The sequence below is a fragment of the Gracilinanus agilis genome, chromosome 1 (genome assembly GCF_016433145.1).
Source record: "Gracilinanus agilis isolate LMUSP501 chromosome 1, AgileGrace, whole genome shotgun sequence".
Classification (NCBI taxonomy): domain Eukaryota; kingdom Metazoa; phylum Chordata; class Mammalia; order Didelphimorphia; family Didelphidae; genus Gracilinanus; species Gracilinanus agilis.
Genome location: NC_058130.1, coordinates 132,129,002 through 132,154,046, shown reverse-complemented (window position 1 = coordinate 132,154,046; position 25,045 = coordinate 132,129,002). Strand labels below are relative to the sequence as shown.

The 25,045-nt window shown below is 39.9% G+C and overlaps 1 protein-coding gene across 1 annotated transcript in view; it reads left to right on the top strand.

Moving 5' to 3' along the window:
- The first annotated feature begins 1,870 nt into the window (after positions 1 to 1,870).
- Positions 1,871 to 25,045, top strand: part of GSG1L (GSG1 like) — a 364,295-nt gene continuing 341,120 nt past the window's right edge. The window contains exon 1 of the mRNA XM_044656746.1: positions 1,871 to 2,174. Within this exon, the coding sequence (XP_044512681.1) occupies positions 1,871 to 2,174 (304 nt within the window). The remainder of the gene's footprint in view (positions 2,175 to 25,045) is intronic.

Below are 25,045 nucleotides of genomic sequence, written 5' to 3'. Positions count from 1 at the left end.
TACTTTTCTGCCATGGAAGAGGCCTGATTAAACTTAATTAACATTCCTGTGAACCCTTACATAAGTCCATTAGTAAAATGTTTTCTTGATTTTATAAATGGGTGAACTGTGTCAGAGGCTAATGAAGTCACTTATCCAAGTAGTGGGTTAGAAATGAAAAGACCGCTCTCCAGTCTTAACCATGATATATCTTTATGCAGTTTCATGGATACCTTTTAATTTTATTCAGACTCTTGATTTCGTGATTTCATTGGTGTTGGGAAGTTTATGTGAGGAAACTCTCTTTACCAATGCAGAGCTGCAGATTAGAGAGGCAGAGAGTTTTGAGGCTGTAACTTTGTAAGAGTCTTACAGCTTTTAGATGTTAGAAGATAAACTCGAATTTAGGTCTTCCTGACTCCAAGAGTAGCTTTCACTATATCCCATGCTCAGCTCAGTGCCCCCTTCCTGATTTTCAAAATGTCATATCCTACAAGATGCTTAGGAAAGACCATGGAAAGGGCAGCAAGGACTATGGAAAGGGCTGTGACATTGCAGAGAATATAAGATTTAGTCAGAATACCTGGCTTTGCCATTTATTGGCTCTGTGACCTTGGACCAGTTACTTCTCATCTCTGGCCTTTCAGTAGCCTCAGTCATAAAATGAGGAGACAGGACTAGAATCATCTCCACCATCCCTGCCCAGGTGTACCTTCTAGGATCGGTGACGGAGTACGTGTGGCTAGTTAAAGGTATCGATGATGATTGGGACCTAGATGGGGACTAGAATAAAAGGCAAATGAACAAGGCTTCCCTTTTCTGTCTGCTCAACACAGACAAGGTGCATTTGATTTTCAAAAAACCTGGAACGTCCTTCTCAACTATCCTGGAACTTTTTTTGATCTTAATGTTTCGTAATGGTTTGTTTTAAGCCAGGCCCCAGGAGAGAGAACGAAAGCTCCAAGATCATCACATCGACCTCTTTCCTCAGGATCAGGGAAGGAGGCTGGTGAATGTCAAGGGGGTATGTGAAGAGGGTGCTGAGGAGGAAACAGTGGTGCCGCAGGTTGGGCAGTTGAGATCCCCAGGCCGACATAATTACTGTTTTTGAAAATCAAATGAGACCGCGTAGCCCTCCCGGGCTTGCGGTTCCCAGACTGTCAGCGTGATTTAGCGCCTTGTGTACAGAGGGAAATTCAGGGGCGAAACGGAGGACAGGAGGGCGAGGGCGAGCGGGGGAGGGGAGGGGAGGGAAGAGGAGGGCGGGGGCCGCAGTTACCCCAGCTGCCTTGACTCCAGCCTCGTTTCTCTTGATTAATCCATCCCATCTCCAAGCTGGAGTACAATGTCGTCCCGCAGCCTGCAGGTGTCTCCCCACGGAGCAGGCGGCGGTAGCGCATCCCCTACCCTGGCATGTGCCTCCAGCTAGCAGATGTTCGTTCGTTCATTCGCTCGCTCCTTCACTCGCTCCCTCTCCATGCTCGCGGCCAGACAGCCAGAGCTCCTCTGATCTCTTGTCTTCCTCCTCCCCATCTTGCACCCCCTCCCTGAAGGCTCCGCTCCGGTCCCGCACGTCCCAGCCCGGTGGAAGGAAGCCCCTCCTGGACTGGCTCTCTCGCGTTCCTCTCGCCGCCGCCTTGCGAGCGCCCCAAGTTGAGATGAAGATGGGGACCCGGTTGCAGCATTTGCAGAGCCGCTCCAGCAACAGATTGGAAGAGACGGAGAGTTTCCGCCGAGGAGAAACTGGTTGCTGAAGGGCGCGTGACAAGGCTCGGAGAACTTCTCCTCGCCCACACCCGCCCGCCCATCCTCACCCACCAGCTCCCTCGCCCCCAGCCCCGGCTTCCTTCGGGCTCGCTTGCTCCTTTCCCCGCGAGGAGGGCGGAGAGGCATGAAGACGAGCCGCCGGTGCCGAGCCCTGCTGGCCGTGTGTCTGAACCTGCTGGCTCTTCTCTTCTCCACCACCGCCTTCCTCACCACGCACTGGTGCCAGGGGACCCAAAGGGTGCCCAAGCCCAACTGTGGTCGAGACAAGAAGACGAACTGCCTCAACTACAGCGGCAACGGCACGGCCAACGACACGGCCGGCTCCCACGGGGTGCACTACAGCTGGGAGACTGGCGACGACCGCTTCCTCTTCAGGTATTTCCACACCGGCATCTGGTACTCCTGTGAGGAAAACCTCAGCGGACTTGGTAAGTGGCCGCAGGCTCCTCGTTCTCCTCTCTTCCTCCCCGGCCTCGGTGGCCTTGGGTAGAGGCGACCGCGATCACGGTTTGGCCTCGCTGACCAGAGCGCTAAGGTGTTCCTTTCCTCCAGGGAGCCCCGTGCGGTGCCCGTGAGACCATTTAGAACGAACGATCCAAGGGTTCCCCAGGAACGTTCGTGGTTCGAACGTTCAGCCTTTGGGAATGTTCCATGGGTTAGAACGTTCCCTTGTGTCACCGATTAGAAGGCTGGGCGCGCTCCGACCCGTAGAGCAACCTGTTCTTCGTCCGGAGGGCCGAGAAGCTTGCCTTGTCTAGGCTCCTTGACCTGTCCTCTGCCAGCTGTGCGTCCCTTCCAAGCGAGCCCTGGGAAAGGAGCACCCGACCTGACCCTCCTATGCCAGGGCTGCTCCTGGGAGTTCCTACACTTTCCTCCCCAACCCCCAACAAAAAGAGGTCAAAGGGGTTCAGTTTTAGCGGTACAGAGTGGGACTGGCACTTTGGGTCCCTCCCTGACTGATAGTTTTAGGTTATGAGTACAGTTGGGGTTAACTGGAGTCCTGGCACTTCTGAACTGGGAGCATTCAGTAAACCCCCACCGAAACAAGCTACAAACAAATGTGTATATGTATGCTTGGGGGGCAAGTGGGGTGCAGAACTCTGTCAAGAGGATAGTTAGGGCCTTGAGGAAGTAAGATATTTATGAAGTCAAGGAATAGTAGAAACAGAATTCCAATAAAATATGCAGAAAAGTCACTGCAACAGAAACAGATAGAAACTACTCAAAACAAAATTCTTATTGATAAAAAAAAAAAAAAGTACTTTTCAGGAGGTAAAATATGGGCACTGACCCAGTAAGCTTACTGTGGTTGGCTCCTCTCCTTCTACATCTTTGAGTGCTCTTCTCCTGGCCACAAAGCGAAGTAAGTGTTACAAAGCTTAAGTAGGAGGCTTTAGCAAAAGCTAGAAGTGTCTGGGTGAGAGATGGCCTCTGGCAAAGGCCCTTGGGAAGGCAGCAGGCATCTATAAATTGAGGCCTGTGTACCTTGTGAGCTTTTTTTTTTTTTTTTTTGTTATTGCTGGGTTGTAATGTCAGTCCCTGAGTGATGATCAGAGAGGGTGATACATCTGGAGTGAATTGACAGCAACCTCCTCCCCACCCCCTTTCAAAGGTTAAAAATCATTTCATAGGAAGTTGGTTCTGCAGGGCAATATGATTATGCCTGTGAATATTCAAGTGATGGTGGAAGTGGATATCCTTAGAGTCTTTGGCAAACCTCATTGTGTTAATATGAGCCTTATTTTTTGGGAAGAGCAAAATACTGCTTGTTGAGCTAGTTGAAAGGGCAGAGTGAAGGTTCCAGGAGCTGCCTGACAGCTTGTACTTATAGGATAAGATCAGAATTTTTTTCTTTCTTGGAGGCTTTCTAGTTTAGCTTGTTATCTTTAATACTAAGTGTAACATTTCTAAATTATTCTTTCTGTTGCTTATAAACATGCCTATTCTTTCTATATTGTATTTTTGCCAGAGATAAGCTTTTAGTTATCGATAAAGATGGATTTGATCTTTAACTTCTGATGGTACCTATGGGACTTTTCTATAATTCGATTCTATTTTAGACTTCAATTTTGGAAGCACCTTTAGACCAAAGCTGTAATCTTACAGCTAAGGAACCTGAAAGTCAGAGAGAGAAAGCCACTCTGCCCAGTCATGCAAATAAACTTTTTGTTTTGTTTTGTTTTGTTTTTGTTTTTTAAGCCCTTAACTTCTGTGTATTGGCTCCTTGGTAGAAGAGTGGTAAGGGTGGGCAATGGGGGTCAAGTGACTTGCCCAGGGTCACACAGCTGGGAAGTGTCTGAGGCCGGATTTGAACCTAGGACCTCCCGGACCTCCTGTCTCTAGGTCTGGCTCTCAATCCACTGAGCTACCCAGCTGCCCCGCAAATAAACTTTTAATGTTAGTATTAGAATCCAGATCTTCTGAGACATCATGGAGCACTGAAAAGAACATTTGATTTGGATATGGATGCACTGGATTTGAATTCTGACCTCTAAGACCCCCTCCAGACTAAATCCCACAATGCTGTGATTTCCAGTCCATTGCTCATTCCACTAAATCACCATAAAACTAATTAATTGCTTTTAATAACTTCACAAATCACAACCCTAACCACCCATACAGAAATTTTCATAATACCTTGACACTTGGAAAATCATAACCCTTTTGGCCCATAAACCATTCTTCCCCTTGAAGAAAGCATTTCTGAGTTCTTGAATAAAACATAGAAATTGCCGTTAGTTTCTATTCGCACATTCCTTCTACCTTCTGCACATGAATACTTCCCTCCCCTTCTTTCCCCTATCCACCAAGGACCACTCTGACAGCACGAATCAGGGCTCCAGCTACCACTCTTCATGTAGTTTTCTCAACCAAGACTTTTTAGCTGTTGCTTCAGAAGGGAAGGGAGATTTTTATTAGTTTGGGGCCTTTGGTTCAATTCTCAGGAACTCTTCCTTTCTATACTGATCTCATCTCTAGTAAGCCTGGGTTAAGGCAGAGTTTGGGAGTGGGGAGGCAGGAGGATGGGCTAGGTGGAGTGAGGGAAGTACACCAATGTAAGGTGAATATGAAGAGAGGGCTATTTGGAGGAGTTAACTCAGAGATAACTAAATGTAGCATGGTAGTTAGGGGACCTGCACTGTAATCGTATCTATGCCTCTTACTTCATGGGTAACCTTGGATAATTCATCTAACCTCTGGGCCACAATTTCCTTATCTGTATATAATAAGGGGATTGGACTAAATATTGTGAAAGGACCCTTTTACCTCTATATGTGATGATTTATATTTGGGACCAAAATAATCAAGAAAACAACAAATGGAAGACTGTTTAAGGCCTAGAATTTGAGGGGGGGGTGATGAACTGGTTTTCTAAAAATATATTTTGATAACTACATTTTAATATAATTCATTTCCTTTGTAATCCTTTGTATTTTATTTTATACATTTAAAAACATTCTGAGAAGGGATCCATAGGCCAAAAAGAGTCCAGTACACAAAACCAGGTTAAGCACCCTTGATTTAGGGTAATTCCTATTGTGTATAAATACCCTTCTTTATAGGTCTATGGTAAACTCTGGATTATGATGAAGCACTTATAATCATGATTTTTATTATTTTAAAATATAATCTTTTTCATTGCCCATGCTAATTTACCACTGTGATGCTGTGCTATTGGATGCATGTCTGAATGGATGACTATTTGGATAAATCAAATAAGCTCCAGATCCTTTCTTTTTTCTCTTAGTCATCAGGACATGAAAAACTTACCTCACAGAAAAATTGCAATTTTCCTTCTTGGGGCTTGGAACATGGTGATCAGCCACTAAATGAAGCCTTTGGTACTCTTGCATGTGCTTGCTGACGAGTGAGGCCAAATCCTGTCAGTCTCCCTACACTTCAATTAAAAGCAGAGTTTTTTGATCCATCTTTACCTCTTCTGTGTTTTGTCACCCATAAGAAAAATAACCGCCTCCTCCATCAACATCCGACCCTTATAGGAAGATAATTAAGGGTAAACCTTTCTGTCTGCATTAAAAGGAAAGGGAACATTTCTTTTTCATTTACTCCTTTTCTTCACAGTTTCTGTGAACCATACCAACACAGACCATAACCTGTCCCTCTTAGGGAAGAGCATACTGCAAACATTCCTGCTTCAAATCCCCAACCAGAAACTTTGGGCCTGTAAAAACCTCTCTCCGTCATGGTCAGTCACAGTGAAATCTAACAAGTCCCTTTTCCCACACTAATAGCCCACAGGGCTCACAAAGGAAACTATAGTCCTTTCCCAAAACAGATACACTTTCACCAACCCTAGCACAAAGGAACCTTTTCTCTCTCCTCTGTGAAGGAACATCATCCTCCCTCAAAATACAGAAAAGAAATCATGTTGTACACACACACACACACACACACACACACACACACACACACACACAAAACAGCACAGTCTTCAGTCTAGATTGTGTCTGCTCAGAATCAGTATCCTGGATTTGGGAAATGGGAAATCTAGGCTCTACTTTTGATTTTCCTCAGTATTATGTCTTGTGACCACCCCATTCCCCACCTCCCAGCAAGTTTACATTTATTCATTAGTCAACAAGGCAGCCCTGGATTAGAGACTGAGGACAGAGGCTTGAATCCTGTTTACAACCTGTGTGACCACGGGCAGGTCATTCTTCTTTAGTTTTCCTATTTCTAAAATGATCGAGTTAGATAAGATAATGTTTGAGACCTCTTCTAATTCTAAATTTTTGCTTCTGCGAAATTTATATTAAGGCTTCTTGTGTACCTGGCACTAAAGACACAAAAGAAATGTAAGACATGGCCTTTTCCATCAAAAGGTTATAATCAAGATGAGAAGGCGATACATACACACATATATAATAAACACATCGTATACATACATATATAAAAATTGTATGACAATGCAAAGCACTGTACTATTATGCATAAAATTATTGTTACAGACAAAGTACTAGCTATAGGAATGCAGAAGTAGTGGGAAGCCCAGAACCAGAGGTCTACAAGTACCTCAGAGGTCAAAAAGTCCTATAATGTGTCTGAAAAGTCTCCATTTGAAGACCTCCAGTGAGAGAGAATTCCTTCTATTCCAGGTCAGTCTGTTGCATTTTGGGGTAATTTTAATTATTAGGAAGGTCTTTTTCCTTATATAAATATGAAATCCATGTCCTTGCACCAATTGCTTTTTTTTAAAAAACAGGATTTCTATTATTTTTATCTTTATTTATTTATTTGTTTATTTTTAAACCCTTAACTTCTGTGTATTGGCTTATAGGTGGAAGAGTGGTAAGGGTAGGCAATGGGGGTCAAGTAACTTGCCCAGGGTCACACAGCTGGGAAGTGTCTGAGGTCAGATTTGAACCTAGGACCTCCTGTCTCTAGGCCTGACTCTCAATCCACTGAGCTACCCAGCTGTCCCCACCAATTGCTTTTAACTTTGCTCTTCAGGGTCAGCTTTCACGTGACAACCCTTCAAGCACTTGAAGACAGTGATCACATCCTTTCAGTCTTTTTCCTTTCCAGGCTCACCATTCAACTGTTTCTTGTATAGCTTATTCTCCAGTTATTCAGTTATCTTGGTAGCTTTCTTCCAGCTGCATTCTAGCTTGCCATTATTTTTCCTAAAACTGTGGTCTCCAGAATTGAATATTTGGTTTGACCAGATCAGAGTACAATTCCCTAGTTCTGGATACCCTGTCTCTGTTGATCAATGTATGTTAGAGAGATTCAGGAAGAACTATTCTGACCCAGTTTTTCAATATCTGACCACTCTTCAGTCTCCTTTACTGGCTCATTATCCTGTGGATATACTTCACATGTCTGTCCTAGACCATCTCTGCTCTCTTGGTGAACTCAGTAGCTCCCATGTAGGTAACGCAGATCTATGTATCCAGGCCTAGTCTCTCTTTTGAGCTCCAGTCTCACATTACCAACTGACTATAGGACATTTCTAAGTACATGCCCAGTAGGCATCTTGGACTCAACATTGTCTAAAACATCTCACCCCTTTAGCAAACTTCCTTATTTCTGCCAAGGGAATCATTCTTCTAGTCTCCCAGGTGTGCAGCCTAGGTATTATAGTAATCTATTGCCACATCTTGCTGTTTCTACCTTTACAAACCTCTCTCACCTTTGACTAATTATCTCTAGTCAATCAGCACCTTAATTCAGCCCCACAATCACCCTTTGCCTGGACTTTTGGACTCCTTACTAAATTCAAATCTGGCTTCACACACTATCTGTAGGACCCAGGGCAAATCACTGTTTGCCTCTGTTCCTCATCTGTAAAATGAGCTGGAGAAGAAAATGGTAAACAACTCTAGGATCTTTGCCAAGAAAACCCCACATGGACTCACAAAGAGTTGGATATGATTGAAAACTACTGAACAATGATGCGATATATATGTATATGTATCCATTGTATATGTATATATTTATATGTGTGTGTGTGTGTGTGTGTGTGTGTGTGTGTATGTGTGTGTATATACAACCCCTAAGGAATGTAAGCACATTGAGAGAAAGGACTACAAGATTTAGACTGCCATTTTGACTAAACTTCCACTCATTATTTCTGGTTCTGTTCTCTCAATTCATCTATACAACAACCCTTCAAATACTTGTAGCCAGTTATCATGCCTTCCCCTTAGTCTTTCTTGTCTTCTCTTGGCTAAACATCCCCAGTTCTTTCAACCCATTCCCTGTAGTCCAATAGGAGGACAAAAGATTGGGTAAGTAAGTAGTAGTGATGGTGGGGTAAGGGGTTATATTGAATTTCAGATAGCATCCTAGGACATCTTTTAACTCCGCAGTGTCCAAAGACCCTCTAGGGAATTATGACTCAATTACCAAAAAACCACAGCCTCCGAGGGCCTGTGATCAACCAGTCAGAAAGTGAGAAAATGAGTTGTATACCATTTTCTCCAGTGGTAGCCAATCTCGAGACTTTTCTCTAAGACAGCCACACCTACATTGTCTCCCAATACTTCTGTACCTTTCCTCTTCCCTCCAGTGTCTAAGTTCCCAATTCTCTTCTTAGGGCAGATATAACTCAACTACTACTACTAGGGTACCCATAGCAGCAGCTGTGCAAGTGCCATTGGGAAAGTAAATCCTCAATTATACTCATCTCCTGTCCCATAAATCATTGATTAGTTATAGCAAGTGCTCTCTAAAGGCACAATTTTTCTCTCCAGTGAAATCTCACCCTACAACCTCCATTCCACCACTCTATGTCTTTCCATTTTGGGTGGAACCAAGTGAGTTTCAGAATGAGGGCTCAAGGGTGGATTGTGACTGTATCTCAGTTCTTATTACATTATCTTTCCCATCACAACCTACTTCAACCTGCTGAATTGCCAGGAAGGGTTATATAATCCCTCCATTTATCCAGCTTCACTACCTTACTGTCACGTTTGACTCCTTATTCTCCCTCAATCAGTTGCCAAAACTTTAGCTTATATCTGGGCCTGTCTTTCTATTCATACCAGTTACAACCCTAGTTGAAGCCCTCATCATCTTTTCCCTAGACTATTGCAGAGACCTCTTATCTCAAGTCTCTTTTCTCCAAACCATCCTCTGTAGGATGCCAAACTAATTTTCCTAAAGTACAGATCTGGCCATGTCATTCATGAAATTCCAATATCCTTATTGACTCAATGGTAAAAAAATATTTCATCTTAACATCATCCATTTTATTTTTTAATTTTTATGTACATTTATAATGTACATGAGGCTTAGTACATTAAATTAGTAGTGCTAATTTAATTTAGAAATAAGCAAATATACATATTAGGAGGTTGTTCTCAAATTTTTATTTTTACCAATAGGGATATGATGATGAAATATGTTTGGAAGCTACTGTCCTGGGTAATGTGAAGCAATTGTAGATTTTTTTTTAGCATAATGAGGTAGGAATATTAATTTGGCTACAGCTATTCATGTCCTCAATGTCACTAGAGGTATAAGACTATATGATGGCAAAGGTGTCCACCATTGGCATAGACTGTCCTGAACAGAATCCAAATAGAATAGAGATTCATTATAGACGGTTAGGTTTGTACATAATATTGTGTTAATTTTGTTAAATTCTGGAATACCCCAGTGCATACTCAATGAGATCCACTGATATTCTAAAGCAAAGGGCCTAAATGGTTCATGCTGGAAAAGTCATATGGACGAAGAATGCTTATTCACAAGATTATGACAAATAGTTGGATGGGCAGCCCACTGATTTAGTCTATCAGTACATGTATCTTGGTCAGACAATGAAGATGGCCTTCAAATGAATGAAGATAAGAGCAGGATGGATTGCATTTGGGAAATTGTGTAGTACTTTCAGGAATTTCATGCTGCTCCCTAACATAAAAGCCCATCTTTTTAATACCATTCATCTCTTGGTGCTGCTATGTAGCTACAAATAATAGAGTACCATTATCTCTGAAGAATCAAAATTTCTGTGACCTAAAGGACAATGGGGAGATGCTTGGAAGGTATAAATGGCCTCCTACAGATTACCAATGATGCCTTGTTTTGAAAAGGAGCATTAGGAAAATATATGGTTGGAAAAAGAGATTGCTTAGTCATATGGTAGGAATGAGAACCCAGAAAATGACAAAAATGCAGAGAAAGGTCTCTAATAAATAGATAGATCTTCTAAAAGGATTTTGGGGAGTATATAAGTTCCTTGAGGGCAAGGACTATTTCCTGATTTTCTTTGTATCCCCAGCACTTAACCCAGTGCCTGGCACATAGTAGGCTCTTTAAAAATATTTGTTGAATTATGATAAGAACAAGAACTGCATAAGAAGGTATGAGTGATTTGCATTAGTAAAGGAAGTAACCACCATAATGAGACCCTTGATTCACAGAAGTATCAGAGTCATCTCATTGTAGTTGTAGGATGGATATTAAGTTGTGAAAGACCTGACTTAGTTGGCATCAAGGTATAAGATAAGAATCTGGATTAGTGTGTTGACAGCAGGAGTAGATGAATGGATGGGAGATACATTTTAAAGGAAAATCAACCAACTTATAGTGATTGATTGAATAAAGGGACATGATAGGGCCAGCTCAAGATGATTTGTAGCTTTGAGCTTCTATTAATAATTCAAACTTTTCTGGGGGAAAGGTGTGGTGCCTTTGAAAGAAGTAGGAAAGTTGGGAGAGGAAACTGGTTTGGAGGAAGGTGACGATGAGTTCATTTTCCTTTCTCTATGAATCAGTTTATCTGTAAAACAGGAAAAGTAATAAGGAATACTAATATTCTCTGCAAAAGGGTTCATGGTTTTGTTTTTAAAAATATAGCTTGTATTCATGAAGTTCCAAATTTTCAAGTGTACAGGAGAACTGGGTTCTAGTCCTGGTTCTTTTACTTAACAACTGTATGATCTTGGGCAAATCAGTTAACCACTCCGGGCTTTTTGAAAAATTTTCTATCTGAAAAATGAGTGGGCTGTACAAGCTTATCTTTCAGCTCTGATACTCTACAAGTTCAGAGAGTTGTCAGCAACATATCTTTGTGCAATGTGAGGTGAGCCTCTATTCTACACATAATGCAGTGGATTTCCATGGACTCTTTCCCTTATATTCTTTCTTTTCTCTACCTTCTTTTGTTCTGATCTTAATGATAGGTGTTTAGTGGGAAGATATAAGTGGAACTGGAGGAGTGAGAGTGCCAGAATTACCCATTAAATATAATAATTTTAAAAAATTCTGTGGGATATAGGAATGATTGCAGTCTTGGCACTGTTGTGTAAAAAAACAAAACCCTCCAAGTTTGCTCCTAGAACCATCCTGGGAATCAATGAGTCTACCCCAAGGTCATTTTTTTCAGCCCTGATTTCTTCTAGCCAATGGGTTTAAACCCATTCTTTTCCCAAAGTGCCACAAATAAGGTATGCTCATTATTCAGCCATTCAGACCTGGTGATTAATTAATTTGGTAGAGGTTTTTGACTTTTTAAAATGTATATATCTTGAAAGAGACAAGAAAAATGAGAAATGAGATTGTTTGGGGGGACTTTGTAGTTTATTATTGTGGGTCTTGGGGTTTTCTTGTGGCTATCCAAAATTTCAAAAGTACCAATAGACTGTAAAGAACTAAGAAATATAGAAGTATAAATTGATTCTGAGGATTGACAATTGGAAAACTTCCAAAGGTTAGAGGATTTCTTCCCTGTACTCAAGAGTTTCAAGAAATTTCAAAGAATAAGAAACAATTCAGGAAGGACAAGAGCAAAGCTAGTCTTTCAGGAAAGTGGACCTTTCCTTTTCCTGAGTGGTGGGTAGATCATTGTTTTTTTTTTTTTGTTTGTTTGTTTAAAACTCTTACTTTTTATCTTTGTAACAACTCTAAGACAAAAGGGCAAGGGCTTGGCAAATGGGATTAAGTGACCTGGCCAGGGTCACACAGCTAGGAAGTATCTGAGGCCATATTTGAACCCAGGTCCTCCTTACTCAAGGCCTGGCACTCTATCTATCACCTAGTTGCCTCAGGTCATTGCTTTTAAGGTATGATTTGAGGGGCATCAGGAAGATTTTTCTGCCTAGTAATACTTCTCCTGTGGGTCAAAGGGTTTAGAGATGAAGCAACCCTAATTAGAGATCATCTAGTCAAACCTCCCCATTTAATTATTTTTTATTCTCAAATATTTTTGACATGGAGTGATAATCACTAACGAAAACAATTATAAAAACCATTGCACAATAATTTATCTGAATTACTTAACTGATCTTCATAACATATTACTTTTCTTCCTACTTTTTCTGGAGGTCTTTAAGGGAAGCTAGATGTCCATTTTACTGGTAGGCTATAGCCTATATCACTATTCCGTAAAGACTTAACCTCTAAAGTTCTGACCAACATTAGATCCTAGATTCTGTGATTCAGAGTGTATCTTCTGGCCACTTTTAGTATTATTCTTTTCTCTTCAAAGTCTTCCAGAGTTGTGAAGGTGAAAAGCATCAGATAATCAACTTGTGAAGGACTTGATTTGTCCTATGGTTTCTTTGCTTACCTGATGATGCTACTGATTGAAATGAATGTTATGCTTCTTTTGATAGTGGAAATTCTATAATTTGTGTTAATATTTATTCATTTCCATTCCCATGGAACCAGAAACCAAGTATTTTCTATCAGGAGCCTTGCCTAGAATCCTTTCTTGAGTAGTTTGGCAAAGTCTGGATTTATTGACCTTTACAGCATGCAGCAGATCATGCCTTTAATCTATTTTTATTTTTTAAAAAGCTCTTACCTTCTGTCTTAGAATTGATATTAAGTATTGGTACCAAGGCAGAATATTGATAAAAGCTAGGCAGTTGGTTTGCATTTCTCTAATCAGGAGGGATTTAGAACATTTCTTCATATGATTATTGATAGTTTTGATTTCTTCATCTGAAAACTGCCTATTCATATCCCTTGACCATTTTATCAATTGGGGAATAATTTGATTTCTTATAAATTTGACTTAGTTCTTTGTATATTTGATAAATTAGACCATTGTCAGAGAATTCTGTCATAAAATTTTTCTCAGTATGTTGCTTCCCTTCTAATTTTGGTTGCATTGGTTTTGTTTGTGCAAAACCTTTTTAATTTAATATAATCAAAATTTTTCATTTTACATCTTGTAATGTTCTCTGTTTCTTCCTTGTTCTTAAATTCTTTCCTTCCCCATAGATCTGACAGTTATAGTATTCCATGTTCACATAATTTACTTATAATATTATTCTTTATGTTTAAATCATATACCCATTTTGAACTTATCTTGGCATAGGGTGTGAGATATTGATCTAAGCCTAATTTTTGCCATATTGTTCTCCAATTTTTCCAGCAGTTTTTGTCAAATAGGGGGTGCTTGTCTCCAAAACTGGGATTTTGGAGTTTATTGAACCCAAGATTGCTGAGGTTATTTACCCCAGGGCTAGACAGTTGGAGTTAAATGACTTGCCCAAAGTCACAGAGCTGGAAGTGTCAGAGGCCAGATTTGTGAGCATACTTTTTTATTCAGACTTAACCAGATTCATATTGATGCAAATTTTTTAGGGGTTTAAAAAGCCAAGATGAAACTAAGGCGATGTAAAATGTAAATTATTGTATTTAAAGGATGTTTGTTAGGGTGGAGCTGAAGCAGAATAATAGAACATAGTTAGAGCATACATATGATGTTTTATAAAGAAACGAATGGCAAAAATTCATTTATTTTTTAAACTTTCCCTCTTACTCATTGGTGCAGTTAAGAATTCGTTGGACCTTGGACTAGAGCATAAATCTAGAGCCTGTGTCAGCAAGTGGAAATCTTGAAAGGGAGGGGTGTGTGTGTGTGTGTGTGTGTAATATGAGGTATAGTACTTGAATTTCTGGAAATTGATACGGGAGTTAGGGCAATGTCCCTCAGGAGAAAGATTGGCTCCTCATTTGGCTTGTTGAATCCATTTGGCTCCATGCTTATTTCATGTTCCCTGAATACATCAAGGTAGCTATGTTGCTTAGGCAAATTGCTTTATCAAACAATAGGTGTTTTCTGTTCTAAGTAGGTAGTGGGGACAAAAAGGGAAGCATATGACAGTTTTCTAATCATTAAATTCAAATGAAAAGCCATTGCTAAAAGACAAGAATTGGGAACTCCAAGTGCCTTCTAGGAAATGAATTCCTAGTTTGAAGCTGAAAAGCCAGTCACTGGTGGAGGAAGGTTAGTGCATTTTCGCAGGTGCTAAAAGCATTCTATCTCCACCAATCCTACTTTGTCTTCTGTGGGTTTGGTGCTTTTTTCAGTACTGATTTAGGCTCTTTGGAGCTGTGACCCTGAGGCTGCCCTCTTAGGAATGGTGAAGACATGTACCCTCTCTTTTTCCTTAGCTGGTTCCCCAGCAGAATGGTAGCCAACAGCAGGCAGACTCACAGCTACTCCAGGGAGATGGTGCATAGTGTGTTGGCTCAACAAACTAAAGACTTGAAAAGGACAATACAACCAAGGGGAAGCTTTGCCAAGCCTGAAATCAAACCTCCACAGCCTCAGGAGAGCAGTTAGACAATACAGTAGATTCTCAAATAGCTGAGACAAGTCCTGAACATCAAACAGTGCCATTGCCTAAACCTGTGTCTGAGGGTATGTTTTCCCATCCCTATAGAGGCAGTGTATGTAACAGAAAGCTTGTTCTGGTTTAGGGGAGAGGCTGGAGGTGGGGGTGTGTGTTCCAAATCATACTCCTTATCCAATCTCATTGGTGCAAATTGCATTGTTTGACCTGCCATGCAGTTTTTCAGTCTGCTTCTAAACTCAGTTGCTGGCTTAAATTTGAATTACATATTAGACATTTTAAGTTGTAGCAGTTGCCACAAAGCCAAAATACACTGGTGTGTAACTTGACTTGGATTTTTTTTTGAGGAATACCAATGATTATCTCCTTACTGAGGGAACATTAAGAAAAACAAACCCATAACTGCCCAGAGCAGGAAGATTTCCAATAAGACAATTGTCTAGATGTGGATTGTATAGGACATTCATGATATGGCATTACTTTGGGCTCAGATTAAAAACTCTTATGGTATCCATTAGCCTTCAGGAAGACATTTTTGGAGGAAAGCTACCTTTCAAAGAAAAGACAGTCATTGAAAATGTTAGCTTGTGAGGCTTAATATTTTGAAGAAATCACTTCAGTCTCAAAATTCTGTGTATGAATGGCTCAAGGAGATCAGAATATAGTCATTGAGTGAAAACGTCTCAAGTATTCAGGGTGACACCAAATGGAATACCGACCTGACAACTGGAAATAGTATCAATGATTATACAGTAAAATCTATACCTGAATTCCAGAAGTTCCAATTCTGAGGTGAGTCCTTATGGTTTTTGAGATGGGAGGAATTTCTTTAAGCATCTCAGCTATGGCACCAACCAGTAGTGGTGATTGCTCCAGCAAAATCAGCCTCAAGCTCATTGCTGACCCTGCCAGTATAGCTCAGGTGGTCATGGCAGGTTTGACTGTGACTCCAGCAATGCCAGCAACAATTGGCACAAAACTGACCAATCTAGGGTCGAAGTACTGCTAGAGCTACTGTTGGGGTTGACTGTGGGGAACAAACAATTAGGTACTGTAAGAATGGTCAAGAGCTAACATGCCAATAATTAATGCTGGTGCCAGGTCTAACAGTCTGTGTCTACATGGGCCATTGACTATCTAAACTGTTATGTACCCTAGTGATTTTTCAAGTAAACATCAAGGAGACTGATTTTCATTTTTCCGACCAGATATTTGTTGTGATGAAGTGGAATTTTGATGCCAGCACTAGGTAGTATGTTAGCTTTTAGCAAGTCAGACTTCTTATTGGCTTCCACTTGAAAGTCATCTGCATCTTTATATCCTAAAATGGATGCTTTAAAGACCCATTTTCCTTTTTAGGAAAGGAGAATTTGGAGGAACTCAAGGAATCTTGACTGGGTTTCTTTCATCTTTACCAGTTACCATATAATATACATAATTCTTTTTAAGAGTCATGTTTGGTTTATGATTGTATAGGTCATTGTGAGGAAATGCTTTGTAAAGCTTAAAATGAGCTATGCAAATGTTATTGCCTGCCCTCAAGGATCCATACCTCATTTTGCAGAACTTAACAATATTAGAGAGTTGGAACTTCTAGACTGACAAATCTTGTCCCAATCTATTACAAAAACCCTTAAAAAAGAATTTGTTTTTCCATTAGTGTATTCATCTTTCAGGGAGATGACAGGACTCTTCCATGAAACATGAAAGTCAGAATAGGGATGTGCATCTTAAGGTTGCCTCAGGACATCTGCCCTTCTGTTAATGATGGTGTGAGTTCACCCAGTTATTCATTTCAGAATATTAGTAAGCCACCTGATCTGTCAGGTTGAAATCTGCTTGAAGAAGATGATTTCTCCAAGCTGAAGAGGATGTCCTGGCGATGGGCCCATAAGTCCCTCCACTTGCTTGATGATGCCTGAAATGACTTTAGCAGGGATGGGGCAGAGCCCTCCATTTCATTTCACATGGAGAGAAAAGGCTTGAAATATGTAAAATTTTGTGAGGGTTAACACATTGACAAATTTGCACATAGCCAATATGTTATGATCCTTTCCCAAGAGTAAGACTGATAAAGGGAAGGAATGGAAACGAATTTAAAGCCACTAAAATACCTGAAGATATGAGATAGGAGAAAAGAAAAGGCAAGGTGTAAAGAAGACAAACTTCTACTTCATGGTTTTGCCATGGGTCAGACCTGGATGCTGAATAGAGTATAAGAGCTTCAGAGAACTCACATTTCATAATACTAACAATTTGTAAACATTTCAGTTTAGTTTCCACTTTCCTCAAAATTATCCTGTGATGTGGTTTTCCGAGTGGTAATCTTATTATTCCCATTTTACAGAGGAGGTAACCAAATCTTAGAGAGGCTAAGGGACTAGTGCTACAGATCTGCCCCTCACCCATCTTATTTGTTTCTAGTGATGACATCACTATCCTCCTAGTCACACAGGTTTGAAATCTCTCATCTATGATTCTTCCTTATTCCTTAACTCCAAAGTAGGTCCTGCCTCTGTAATATTTTTATATAATATTTTATCTTTCTTGATTACATGTAAAAACCATTTTTAATGTTTGTTTTTAAGATTGAGCACCAAACTCTTTCCCTCCCTATTCTCTCCCCTTCCTGAGACAGTAAGCAATTTGGTACAGATTATACTTTTGTGATCGTGCAAAACATATTTCCATACTGGTCATGTTGTGAAGAAGACACATTGTAAGATTATCATTTGACTCCTCCCAGGCCAGAGAGCAAGATGCAGTAACTCTGAGTCATGAGACTCTTAGAAACACAGCCTGACTGCTAGCTTTTATCAACAACAGGTTTATTACTGATGATAATTGGGATTCGGTAAGGATGGAGGGCTAGTAGATTCCCAATGCTAATCAATATCTATCTTTCCCAGAACTCCTGACCATGCAAAAGGTCACTTCAGTCTCCAACAGAGTTGGAGCTACGCTATCTCCCTTTCTGCCTAAATTTCCCACCTTCCTGTCTACCTGCCCTAGTCAGAGCCCATCCAAATAGTCTGTGAAGTAAGGTCAGAGCTAGCTTCTGGATCAGGAAGCTGGTGCCAGGAGTGACCTAGTCACCATAGTCTGTAGGCTGAGCCTCCTGAAGTAACTAAGAAGTCCAAGTCAGTTTCTTCTTGGGAGTTCAATAGAAGTCATTGAGATGTCTGGGATCAATCAGGGACAACAGGAACCAAAGTAGATGATCTGGGTAGATCTCACACTGGATCAGGAGAGAGCTAAGTTCAGAAGCTGTGTGGACTTCTCCACAATCTCCTCCCTCTCTCTTCAATTGCCAGTCCAGCACCTCAGAACCCTCACTGAGAATTCTGAGCTTCCCTCTTACACATTCTCTTTTCTGCATCCAGCACACTTCTTTGTTCATCACTCTGGCTCTTTACATTTTCCCCAAATTCCTTCCTTTTACATATAAAAGAAAACCCATGAAGAAAATAACAGGAAAAATAATATGCTTCCCTCTGCATTCAGACCCCATAGTTCTTTCTCTGGAGGTGGATAGCATTTTTTCTTCATGAGTCTTTTGGAATTGTCTTGGATCACTGTATTGCTCAGAATGCCTAAGTCATCATATAATCTGATTACCCGATCATCTGATCATCATATCATATTATTGTTACTGTGTACAATGTTCTCCTGTTTCTGCTCACTTCACTTTGCATCATTTTGTGTGCCTCTTTCCAAGTTTTTCTGAAATCAATCTGCTCATTATTTATTATAGTACAATACTATTCCATTGTAGTCATATTCCACAGCTTGTTCATCCATTTTCCAATTTATGGACAACATTCCAGTTTCCAATTCTTTGCCACCACATAAAGAGCAGTTATAAATATTTTTGTACAAATAGATTCTTTTCCCTTTAGTTGGATTTCCTTGAGATTCAGACCTAATAGTGGTATTGCTAGATCAAAGGGTATGATAGCCTTTTGGATAGTTCCAAATTGCTCTCCAGAATGGTTGTATCAGTTCATAACTCCACGAAGAGTGCATTTGTGTCCCAGTTTTCTCACATACCCCCAACATTTATCATTTTCCTTTTCTTTCATATTAGTCAATCAGATAGGTATCAGATGTTACCTCAGAATTGTTTTAATTTGTATTTCTTTAATCAATAGTGATTTGGAAGATTTTTTCATATGAGTCTAGATAGCTTTGATTTCTTCATCTAAAAACTTATTTATTAGCTGTGTGACTCTGGGCAAGTCACTTAATCTCTCAGTCTCAGTTTCCTCCTATAAAATGAAGAGGGTAATAGCACATAACTCCCAGGGTTGTTGTGAAGATAAAATGAGAAAGCAGCATTTGTAAAGCACTTATCATGGTGCCTGGCACATAGAAATAATAAATTTTTCTTCCCTTCTTTCCTCTCTTTCTCTCTTCCTCCTTCTCTCTCTTCCTCCTTCTCTTCTCTCATTCTCTTCTTCTTTTCCTCCTGCCCCCATTCCAAATCCATATATCTTCCATATTTCCATTGAGGGAGCCACCATCCTTATAGTTACTCAGATACACAACCTTAGAGTCATTGTTGACTCTTTGCTCCTCTCCACCCTTCATATTGTATCAGTTGCCAAGTCTTGTCAACTCTATTTCCATGACAGCTCTCACATTCACTCCTTTCTTTCCACGGATATAACCATTACCTTAGTTCAAATCCTCGTCATTTCTTTCCCGGACTATTGCTTCCTATTGCTCCTTTTGCCTCAAGTCTTTCCCCTCTCCAATCCATCCTCTACATGGCCAAGAAAATGATATTCCTAAAGCACAAGTTTGGCCATATCACTCCCCTTCTACAGTGGATTCTCTATTACCCCTGCAATAAAAGAAAATTTTTTTTGGCATTAAAAATTCTTCCCAATCTACCATATTTCCCCACTATATGTTATTCCCTTCCACACAATCTGTGTTCCAAATACACTAACTACTTGTTGTTTTACATATGAAACCTTCCATCTTTCATCTTTGCCTTTGTATAGATGGTCATTTAAGCTAGGAATGTATTCCTTCCTGAATCCTGAATCCCTAGCTGCCTTCAAAGCTCAGTTCAGGTGCTCCCTCCTACATGAAAATTTTCCTTATTCTTATAGCTGCTTGGGCCCTCTGAAATCATTAGTATTTACTTATATGTGTATGTATTGTTTTCCCCAATAGAATGTTAGCTCCTTGAGGGCAGGAACTGTTTCATTTTTTGACTTGTCATCTGAGAACTTTGTTCAATACTTGGCATATACTACCTGTCTACTTAATAAATACTTATCGATTAATTATCTAACAAGTTGATACACTGCTCTAAGTGTAAACTTCCTAATGCATTACCCTGACCATGTTACTTCTTTTCCCAAAAACATCCAATGACACCTTATTACCTACTATGTAAAGTCTTATTCTTAGCATCTGAAGCTCTGTATAACCTAACCATCGTACTTTTCCAGTTTTATCTCAAACTGATCATAACTTCTGTGTCTCAGTCAAATTGAACTACTCTTTGTCTGTCATTCCTCTTCTGCCTTGTTTCTGTCATCATGTCTTTACACACATCTCTCCTCAAAATGTTCATGACACTTTATCTGGATGTCTTCTTTGCTGTCATCACATTCTGAATAATAGCATTGTTTCTTGTGTTCATGCCTTATTCCTTCTATTAGATTGCAAACTCCCTGAAGACAGTCTATGTCTTCTATCATCTTTATATCCTCAGGTTCTCAAAAGCTATCTTTTTTTTTTTTTTTTTTTTTTTTTTTTTTTTTTTTTTTTAAACCCTTAACTTCTGTGTATTGGCTCCTAGGTGGAAGAGTGGTAGGGGTGGGCAATGGGGGTCAAGTGACTTGTCCAGGGTCACACAGCTGGGAAATGTCTGAGGCCAGATTTGAACCTAGGATCTCCTGTTTCTAGCTCAAAAGCTATCTTACCTGGAGTCGGTACATACTGTTTACTGAATCGAATTACTCATCATTGCTAACATAGTAAATAGTAGAGCTGGGTTAGGGTTACTGAAATTAGTTCTGACTACAAGGCAAATTCTTTTCCATTATACCCTATTGATATTTAGCAGAGACAAAGCAAAGAACTAAATGGTTTAATTTTCTCTTGTTAGAACTCTGTAGTAATTAATTCACACAACTAATGCTTATTAAATATCCACGATTGGCAAGGTGCTGTCCAAGGTCCTGAGAATACAAAGATGAAAGTTGACAATCCCTGTCTTTAAGAAGCTTATAGTGTGATGGGAGTAGTGGTACACATCTGTAATCCCTGCTTCTGGGAGTAGCTGAGGCTGGTAGATCACTTGAATTCAGAAGTTTTTAGCTGCAGTAGGGCTAAAAAGGCAGCCAGTTGTCTGTACTAAGTCTGGCACTGATATGTTCCCCCAGGAGTCCCTAGAAGCAGAGGCCCACCAGACTGTGAGATGGGAGATACTACTGAAGAAGGAGGAGAAGAAGCTTAAAGTCTAATCAGTGAAGATAATATAAACACCAACAATTATGATGCAAAGTAGAATAAGATACAGGCACAAGTGAAATCCAGTTAAGGAGCTCAAAGGAGGGAGAAGTCACTCCACAGTCATATTATAGAGCCGTGGTTCCCAAACTTTTTTGACCTACTGCCCCTTTTCCAGAAAAAATATTACTTAGCACCCCTGGCAACTAATTTTTAAAAATTTTAATAGCAATTAATAGGAAAGATAAATGCACCTGTGGCCATTACCACCTCCCTGGATGGCTGCAGCACCCACCTGGGGGCGGTGGTGCCAACTTTGGGAATCTCTATGAGGAAAGGGGATAGGGTTTTGAGGCAGATATAGGGTCAAATACCAGCTCAGGAACTTATTTTTGTGACCATGGGCAAGTCATTTAACATCTTTAGGTCTCAGTATCTTTATATGTGAAATAAATTGGTTGCATGAGATCCCATCTAGATATAATTCCTATCGTTCTATGACTCTGTCTTATGAAATATAAGGTTTAGGGAAAACTTCATATAGAAAGTAGTTCTGACCTGAGTTTTAAGGAAAGAAGAATTTCAGCAGATTAGATGAGTGTGTTTTATGTATGGGAGATAACTACACTGAACAGGATAGAGCAGGGCAAGATTGTGGGGCAGCTTGTAGATACCGACTAGAATAAAAAAATGTGTGAATAGAAACAAAATAAGGCAAATTGGAAAGGTAGATTGGAAACATATTGTGGAGAATGTCAAATGCCAGACTGAGCCTCTATTTTTACCTTAAAGTCAGTGGAAGCCATTGAAGATTTTTTTTAGCAGGGTTGTGATATGATCTACCCACTTATTATTTTGGTAGCGAGGTGAATTGGAGAGTCTGGAGACAGGGAGACCAGTTAGGGAGTTATTGTAATCATTTAGGTAAAATGTGATGAGAACCTGTTTATACTAGGGTGATGATTGAATGAGTAGATAGGATGGGAGAAATACAGTGGAAGTGGGATCAGTGGGACTTTATAATTGGTTAGATGTTGGAGATGATGGAGAAGGAAGAGTAAAAAAACAACAACAAACCCTTCCCTTTCCTCTTAGAATTGATATAGAGATCGGTTCTAAGGCAGAAGGTGGTAAGGTTTAGACATTTGTGGTTAAATGACTTGCCCAGGTTCATGTAGCTGGGAAGTGTCTGAGCTAGATGCATTTTATCCATTCTTCTCCAGGGCCAAGCATTCCATTTTGTAGTTTTTCTTTTGATTTTTACCATTAAACTCAATAGATTTCTTGGTTCTGTTCATTTGACTTTGCATTAGTTCATGTGTCTTCCCCTGCTGCTCTGAATTCTTCATATTTATTTCTTACATTAGAATGCAACAATATTCCATTACATTAATTTTAAATAATTTGTTACCTATTCTCTAATTGATAGGTATTTACTTGGTTCTAAGTCTTTGCTACCACAAACACAGCTGTTATGAAACCTTTGACTCTCTATGTAGAAAGGGTGAAACCACCAATGACTATGTCTCTGCATGATTAACTAGGGCTATTCCCAAAGAATTATCTTACACAGTAATGAGCTCCCATCTCTGGAAATATTCAAGAAAAGGTTGGTTGACTCTATTTCAGGGCTTTTGGATAGGAGTTCTGCTTTGGGTAGGAAGGTACTAATAATAGGTGACTCTTATGATCCATTAGCAAGATTAGTGCCCCATGAAATGTCTGAGATTATGAATTCCACATGGGTTCTTGGAGTCAGCTACCATCCCTGGGTATCTAGCTGTTCTCTCAGGGAGAGAGTAACTGATAGAGGGAAGGTTCTTCAGGGCATATGGACTTCTATCTGCCTATTTCTTGATTATCTGAATAATTAAGGAAGAGGTTTTTTTGTATTTTAAATACATAAATACTATGATTATATGGTAGAAAGAACAGGAAGAGTCAGCTAGGGAGCATAGGGGATAGAGCACTAGGCATGGAGTTGAAAGGGCCTGCGTTCAAATTTGTCCTTAGACACTTCCTAGCTGTGTCACCCTGGGAGAGTCACTTAAACCAATTGCCTAGTCCTTAGTGTTCTTCTGTCTTTGACTGATAATAAGACAGAAGGTAAGAGTTTAAAAAAAAGAAAAAAGAAAGAATAGGAGACCTGGAGCCCTAAGACCTGAACTTGATTTCTGGTTCTCATATTGTGTGACCCTGGGAAAGTCATTTATATTCTCCATGTCTCTATTTTGTCCTTTGTAAAGTAGGAATAAAAACACATGTACTATCTATCTGCTTACAATTTTTTGAGGATCCAATGGTCATTAGTTTGGAGTTAGAAGATAAGAGCTTATTAAAAAAAGATCACAGTTAATAAAATGTAGAATCAGGATTTGAACCCAGGTCCTCTAACTCAAAATTCATCATTTTTTCTTTTAAAACTTGCCATGATCATGTATACAATGCACTTTGTAAATAAAAAGTGATGTATATATGGGAACTGCTATTGTTTTTGTACTGAAGTCATCTTCTTGTGTTAATATATAGATGATGATTCTAATGATAATAGAAGCTAGTATTTATATACAGCACTTTAAGGTTTGCAAAGTACTTTACAAAAATTCTCATTTTATCCTCACAACAATATGAGGGTATAGGTGCTGTTATTATTCTCATTTTACAGATGATGAAACTGAGGCATACAAAGGTTAAGCGACTTGCCTAGGTTTACCCAGTAAGTATTTGAAGCTGGATTTGAACTTGTCTTCCTGACTTCAGTCTAGTGCTTTATCCACTATGCCACCTAGCTGGAAAGGAACCAGGGATGAGAGTGTGGGAGCACAGATGAATAAATTGCTTGTTGTTCAAGGACCAGCCTAGTTGGATTGAGTTGAAAGGAGAAATTTACCACCAGAAGATTGGCTTCTAGGTGATGAAGTTTTTTGACTATAGCAATCCATGAATACCATCTTTGGAAGTATGGAAGAGATAGGACCTTGATATTTGTTGAAGGATTACCCTCATGGATAGAATTGTATTTCTTCTTAAGGATTATTTTGATTATTATTACTTATTTCACAGAAATTGTTGTGAGACTCAAGTGAGACAAGGTGTGTGAAAGTCTTTGATACAGATGTGAACTGCTAATAATTATAATTATGCATGAAGAAACTGTGACTTTGGCAGCCTAGGGAAGTTCTAGTGTGGGAATTATTTCCACTATCACAGATCTCAACCTGTTTGATTTAGTAAATCTTAAAGAATTGCTTGAGTTGCTTAAATTAAATGACTAGCCCAGAATCACATAGTTTATCATTGGTGTTATTGGTTTAGATTAGATGACCTCCAAGGTTCCTTTTAACTCTGATTTTGTGATTTTGCATGCGGTTCAAGACCCAGTCTATGTTTTTCAGGACTCTTTTGTTATATTTATTCAGAAGTAGTCATTCCATTTCCAGTGTTTTGATAAATGACATCTGAGATTCTCCCCTATCTAGCAATAGTCACAGGAATATTATTCTCTTGGTCTAAGATGTAGAAGATCAAAGGATTTTTATTCTGCTCCTTGCTCATCTATTACTTCTCAGCTTGAGCTAGATCAGCTCCCTTCACTTATCTGTGCCTCAGTGTCTCCAACAATAAGACGAAGATAATCATAACTACTCTCCCTAGATCTCCTAGAGCCATTTCAAGGATTAATGAGATAATCTTTGCAAATTAATCTGAGCTTCTGGAGACAGGCAATATACCCTGTAAGGTACAGTAATATCATTATCTCACTGGATGCT